Source organism: Hylobates moloch, unplaced genomic scaffold, assembly GCF_009828535.3.
Source record: "Hylobates moloch isolate HMO894 unplaced genomic scaffold, HMol_V3 SCAFFOLD_5, whole genome shotgun sequence".
NCBI lineage: Eukaryota > Metazoa > Chordata > Mammalia > Primates > Hylobatidae > Hylobates > Hylobates moloch.
This window is the reverse complement of record NW_026652280.1, coordinates 83,317,288-83,323,812: the sequence shown is the minus strand read 5'-3', so window position 1 is coordinate 83,323,812 and position 6,525 is coordinate 83,317,288. Positions and strand designations below refer to the sequence as shown.

Genomic DNA, 6,525 nt, shown 5'->3' with positions numbered 1-6,525 from the left:
GCCCTGACCATCCACAACCTCCCGGGCCCTCAGGTCCCCCAGCTCCAAACACGATCCCTCTACTATGCTCTACTTGGATGAGCCTCCCCGAGTCCCCACGAGGCTCACTCCCATCAAGTCCCTGCTTAGGCGACACCTCAGGGGTCTCTGGTGGTCTATACCCTCCTGCTCATCACCTGCCCTAGGATGTGGGCTTCAGTAGAGCAAGGCACGTCCGCCACCAGCTCTGCGCAAGACAGTGGCCTTTTCAGTGAACACACTGGGGGTTGGAGCACAGAGGGTGGACTAGCCTGGGGGCAGCAAAGTCCTGCTGATCGGGGAAGCTGCCTGAACAGCGCCACTCAGATGGGGAAGGGGGCGGCCTGCTGGGGATTCCCAGGGGAAAAGCAAGCTGATGAAACTAGCAGCAGGAAGTCCAGCCAGCTGCTAGTCTCAGCGCCTTCCTAGCAGAAAGCAGCACTCTTGGAGCAAATGAGGAAGTTTTACTCCTGCCCCAGAGGCCTCCCCAGTCCAGGAAGAGAGCTTTAGAAAACGCAGCTTGTTGTAACCATGGAAAAGTGTAATTAAAGCTTAGCACCCTAAGTTCTCAGGTGAGAGCCGTGCATTAAAACCATCACCCAGGCCGGGTGTGGTGGCTCACGCCTGTAACCCCAGCACTTTGGGAAGTCGAGGCGGGTGGATCACGAGGTCAGGAGATTGAGACCATCCTGGCTAACACGGTGAAACCCCGTCTCTACTAAAAATACAAAAAAAAAAAAAAAAAAAAATTAGCCGGGCGTGGTGGCAGGCACCTGTAGTCCCAGCTACTTGGGAGGCTGAGGCAGAATGGCGTGAACCCGAGAGGCAGAGCTTGCGGTGAGCTGGATCACACCACTGCACTCCAGCCTGGGCAACAGCGTGAGACTCCGTCTCAAAAACAAACAAACAAAAAACCCATCCTGTAATCCCAGCACTTTGGGAGGTTGAGGCGGGCGGATCGCTTGAGGTCAGGAGTTCGAGACTAGCCTGGCCAATACGGTGAAACACCTGTCTCCACTAAAATACAATAATTAGCTGGGTGTGGTAGCAGGCTCCTGTAATCCCAGCTACTGGGGAGGCTGAGGTAGGAGAATCGCTTGAACCCAGGAGGTGGAGGTTGCAGTGAGCCGAGATCACACCACTGCACTCCAGCCTGAGACTCCGTCTCAAATAACACAACAAAAACAAAAACAATCCATGACTTAACTCCTAAATCTAACAGCAGCTGACAGCATAGCTGCCCTCTCCCCACAGAGGTCTCAGCATCTCACATTAGAATCCTGTTCTCTGGATCTAGCCGGTTTCTAACTTTGAGACTATAATGTGGAGAATTAACAGCACTAGGGTCACCCCAAAGCTTATGTGAACCTCTCATTGGTACCACTTGGGGTGGGGAAGCCTTCAGATTCCCTTCCAGCTGCTGAGCAACAGCGCCACCTGGCAACCTTCTCGGCAAAGCCATGGAGCTGTGCCAAGCCACCTGACTCCTCCTAAGCCCGCCCCAAAGAGAAGAGCAAGATCAGGTTGCAGGAGCAGCCCCTGCAAGACAAACTCCTGGTTAAAAAAAAAAAAAATCACTCAAGGCCAAAGCAACATATAACCACGCCCAACTAGCTTGTTTTATTGGAGAAGGGGACGCAGAATAAACAACGTGAGACAGCTGGGACCTGAGGCTGGAAGAACCCCTCCCCTCCCCATACATGCCCACTGCCCCAAATAAAAAATAACCAACTATGGGAGAGCAGCCGAGACAGCAACTGGGGCAGGGGAAGGAGACACGGAACTCGAGGGCAGCGGTGAAGAGACCATGCGTGTGCTGGGAGGGCCCAGAGGGAGCGGCGGCACAAACAGCGCAGGTACGAGTCTGTGTCTTCCCCGGGGTTATGTATAAATATAGAGAGATGACGCCTTCTCTCCCCTGCTCTCCCTTCCGCTCCGTACTGCTCGCCGCGGTCCCAGCTCCTCTTTCCACATGAGGGCGAAGGGAAGGGGGGATGAACAAGTCATCACCGAATTGCAATCAGACCCACATCCATCAGCTTCTGGATCTTCTGTGCTATTACAGGATTCTTTAAGTGTCTACAGAAGAAGACACAGTTATTTGAAATGAGACAACCTTTAAAGTCTTACTTGCTTTCTCAGCAAGCCCCAATTCAACCCCCTCTACAGAAGGTCCCGGCGGGGAGGGGTCCTGGCGAGGCCTGGGGCGCCGAGCCACAGAGGCCTGCTCCACTTCGCAGAACTTGCCAGTCCTAAGCCCACGACACAGCTTCCAGTCAAGACCTTTCTCCCAGCTAAATGGGCCTTTCCAAATGACTGCTTAAGCTATCACGACTAACAAAGCCCTTCCAGCTCGCCACCCACTGCCAATCTCCTTAAGTTTGGGAAGAATGACAGAATTCCTCTTCCTCGCAGACTGAGCACACCACCCCCCAGCCGCGTGCACTCATCTGCCTGCTTTTGTTCTCCATTTCCAGCAAGGCTGCCTCTCTGACTCTACGTACTCGCTGAGTGCCTGAGGGTCCTTCTGCATCTGTTCCAGGATAAGGCGCATGGCTGGGTCACTCATGATCTGCTGCACCTCAGGGTCGGCCATGGCTCGTCGCTTCACATCTTCGGGGCTGTCGTGCCGGTTGTACTGCGCCATCATACAGCGCTGGTAGCCATCTGCCGCCTCCTGCAGTCCAGAGCAGACAAAGGGGAAGCATGTTAGGACCACCCAGCTCACTGCGCTTCAGTAGGTCCAAGATAACAGAGGTAACTGACAAGGGGAGAGAGAGCAAGTAAGAGAGAAACAGAGAGAAATGGAGGTGACAGGGAAGGTATCAGGGACTGAACATGGAAAAGACCCAACAGAGAAAGAGGCAGGAGGAGCCCCTGGAGGCCAGAAGCAGCCCCACCTTACAGCTGGAGTCCAGGTCTAGCGCCTTCTGGTACACATCCATGGCTTTGGTGTAGTCCTTCATCGCTTCCAGGGCAGCGGCTTTCCGTGTATAACCCTTGACTACAAACAGGAGAGGTGGCACGTTATCCAAACGCAGCGCCCAAGGCTGCTCCTTGCACCTCTTCACCTGCACGCCAACACTGTTCACACCTGCTGATGCTGGATCCTAAATCCTACAGGTCCCAAGGACACACCGGTAGACAAAGGGCTTGCCCTTTCCTTCTCTAATCTTTTGGCTAGAGACGGGACGGGCAACAGAAAGGCACTTACTGAAGGTCGGCTCCAGCTGTATACATTCCTCACAGTCCTAGAATGAAGCAGCAGAAAGAAATTAGGCTCATTCCCTTGGACAAGCTCACTACAGGCAACTCAAGCATGTGGACTTCCAACTCTAACACCTCACCCAGCACCACACAGAGGACACCACCAGGAAAGACAACTCCAGATGATGGATCATCCCACACAAGACAAACTGCCTGGACTCTGCAAGAGGCTGATGTTATGAAAAACACAAAGCGGGGGACAATTCCAGTTTGAGAAACTGAAGAGTACATGACAACTAGACAAAATGCGTGGACCTTGGTCCTGAGAGCTTTGGAATCCAAAAACATTGCTGATTAAAAAAACAAAACAACGCCGGGTGCGGTGGCTCATGCCTGTAACGCCAGCACTCTGGGAGGCCGAGGTGGGTGGATCACCTGAGGTCAGGAGTTCGACACCAGCCTGGCCAACATGGTGAAACCCCGTCTCTACTAAAAAAAAAAAAATTTGCTGGGCTGGTGGCTGCACCTGTAATAATCCCAGCTACTCAGGAGGCTGAGGCAAGAGAATCGCTTGAACCCAGGAGGCGGAGGTTGCAGTGAGCCAAGATCACACCATTGCACTCCAGCCTGGGCAACAAGAGTGAAACTCTGTCTCAAAAAAATAAAAACAAACAAAAATAAATAAATAAATAAAAAACCTCAGTTTTAAAATGTATTTTTGGAGAAGTGGGCAAGTCTGAGTATGGATGGACAGACGGCAGATGGCATCAGGCCTTGGTCTGGTGAGGTCGCGTGTGCTGACAGTGCTGCACTGGACAGGGAGTCTTTTCAGGCAATGCGTGCACAAGACTTGGATGTCTCATTTTAAGTACCAAACGTATACAATTTCCTTTCACAAACAGTTCAGCAAAAACAGGTCAATATTTGTCAGATAAAGGTGGAAGATACACCAGATATTCACTATGTATTCTTCTCTTTGAAACATCTTCAAAGTGAGAAATAATGAGGAAGAGAACACTATGCAGTACACTGAGCTCCCGTGCTTAATTCCAACCCTTCCACCAAGAAGCCGGGACAGCAGCAGAAATCCCATTCATTCTTTCTCCAAGCTCTCATGATTGGGAAAGTACTGCCCACCTCCCAGGTGACTGACAACCTGCTGTTCTTTGCCTCACAAATCAATACGCTTTTGACATGACTCTTGTACAATCCTACTAGTAGAAATGATGTCTCTAGGCCAAGACACCGACCCAGAAGACAGTGGCACAAAATATAAAAACCAACACAAACCCAGGTATGGCTGTTTCTAGACATGTCACACTGTCACCTTCCCACAATACGGTCCAGGTTTGTCAGCTAGAGAACAGTCGAAAAAAACTGCTGATAGAGGCAGGGTGGCTGAGATTCGAGAGGATGATGAGAACTCCACAGTGTCAAACAATCGTATTTGAACTAACTTGATATGACTGAGAACATTAGAGCTACCTAGCTGAGAAAAACAGAAAAGCAAGGAAGGATGGTACAGCTGCTGAAAAACGTATGGTGGTTCCTCAAAAATTAAACATAGGCCAGGCGCAGTGGCTCATGCCTGTAATCCCAGCACTTTGGGAGTCCGAGGCAGGACGATCACTTGAGCCCAGGAGTTTGAGACCAGCCTGGGAAAACATGGTGAAATCCTGCCTCTATAAAAAATACAAAAATTAGCTGGGTATGGTGGTACACACCTGTAGTCCCAGCTACTCAGGAGGCTGAGGTGGGAGGATGGTTTAAGCCAGGGAAGCAGAGGTTGCAGTGAGCTGGGATCGTGCCACTCCACTCTAGCCAGGCTGGGTGATAGAGCCAGACCCTGTCTTTAAAAAAAAAAAAAAAAAAAAAAGCAGGGGGCCAAGCGCGGTGATTCACGCTTGTAACCCTAGCACGTTGGGAGGCTGAGGCGGGTGGATCACCTGAAGTCAGGAATTCAAGGCCAGCCTGGCCAACATGGTGAAAGCCCGTTTCTACTAAAATACAAAAAATTAGCCGGGCATGATGGCGGGTGCCTGTAATCCTAGCTACTTGGGAGGCTGAGATGGGAGAATTGCTTGAACCCGGGAGATGGTGGTTGCAGTGAGCCGAGATTGTGCCACAGCACTCCAGCGTGGGCAGCTGAGCGAGACTGTCTCAAACAAACAAACAAAAAAAAAGTAAACACAGACACCACATGGCTCAGCAATTCCACTTCTTAAAAATGGTTAAAAAGGCAAAAACAAAGAAAAAAGAAGAAGGATACGGGGGTAAAAGGACCCACTTTCCAAGGTACCGCCAACCAGTAGTAGCAGGTCCCATATTTTACACACACACACACACACACACACACACACACTCTCTCTCTACTATAAATCTGGGCAACACAGGAAGACCCCAACTCTACAAAAAAATTAAAAATGTAGCAGGATGTGGTGGCATGTGCCTGTGGTCCTAGCTCCTCAGGAGGCTGAGGCAGGACAGAGTGAGACACTGTCTCAAACATCATGATCATCATCAACTCAATGTTGATGAAAACACAGAGAGAAAACCCACTCCTCATGTGCAGGCTTTCAGTAATGGCCACCCCCACAGGTCTGCTCACCTTGAGTGCCAGCTGGAACTCCAGGAGTTTGGTGTAGCAGGCAGCTCGATTGCTGTATAATTTGGCATCTTTCGGGTTCCTTTTGATGGCTTCTGTATAATGCTTCATGGCCTGGGGATAGTCCCCTGGGGAAGAAAAACAAAGACTATCTTTTAAAAAGCAAAAAGCCCCCATGTGTATCTGGCCATATTACCCCACAGCCAGGCACGGGAGGCATACCCAGTGCCGCTCCCCCATCCCCGAGCTGCAGGCAGTACCTTTCTGAAAACACTCGTTGCCTTTGTTCTTCTCCTCCAAAGCCAGGTCGGGGTTTATGTAGGCCAGTCGCTCTTGCTCCTTCAGGATTTTCTCTGCCTACAAAACATAAATCTTGGAATAATAATTTAAACACTCATAATCATCTAAATTTTGGGCTTAAAAATCAGATTAGGGGCCGGGCACCGTGGCTCACGAGGTCAGGAGATCGAGACCATCCTGGCTAACACGGTGAAACCCCGTCTCTACTAAAAATATAAAAAATTAGCCTGGTGTGGTAGCGGGCTCCTGTAGTCCCAGCTACTCGGGAGGCTAAGGCAGGAGAACGGCGTGAACCTGGGAGGCGGAAGCTTGCAGTGAGCCGAGATAGCGCCACTGCACTCCAGCCTGGGTGACAGAGCAAGACTCCATCTCGGAAAAAAAAAAAAAAAAAAAAA

The 6,525-nt window shown here is 50.7% G+C and overlaps 1 protein-coding gene across 1 annotated transcript in view; it reads right to left on the bottom strand.

Annotated features, from left to right (window-relative positions):
* Positions 1-1,613: 1,613 nt before the first annotated feature.
* Positions 1,614-6,525, bottom strand: part of STIP1 (stress induced phosphoprotein 1) — an 18,293-nt gene continuing 13,381 nt past the window's right edge. Inside the window, exons 9-14 of the mRNA XM_032153212.2 lie at positions 6,091-6,187; positions 5,834-5,958; positions 3,233-3,269; positions 2,919-3,022; positions 2,523-2,695; positions 1,614-2,097 (exon numbers count right to left, since the gene is read on the bottom strand). Of these exons, the coding sequence (XP_032009103.1) occupies positions 2,025-2,097; positions 2,523-2,695; positions 2,919-3,022; positions 3,233-3,269; positions 5,834-5,958; positions 6,091-6,187 (609 nt within the window). The 3' untranslated portion in view covers positions 1,614-2,024. The remainder of the gene's footprint in view (positions 2,098-2,522; positions 2,696-2,918; positions 3,023-3,232; positions 3,270-5,833; positions 5,959-6,090; positions 6,188-6,525) is intronic.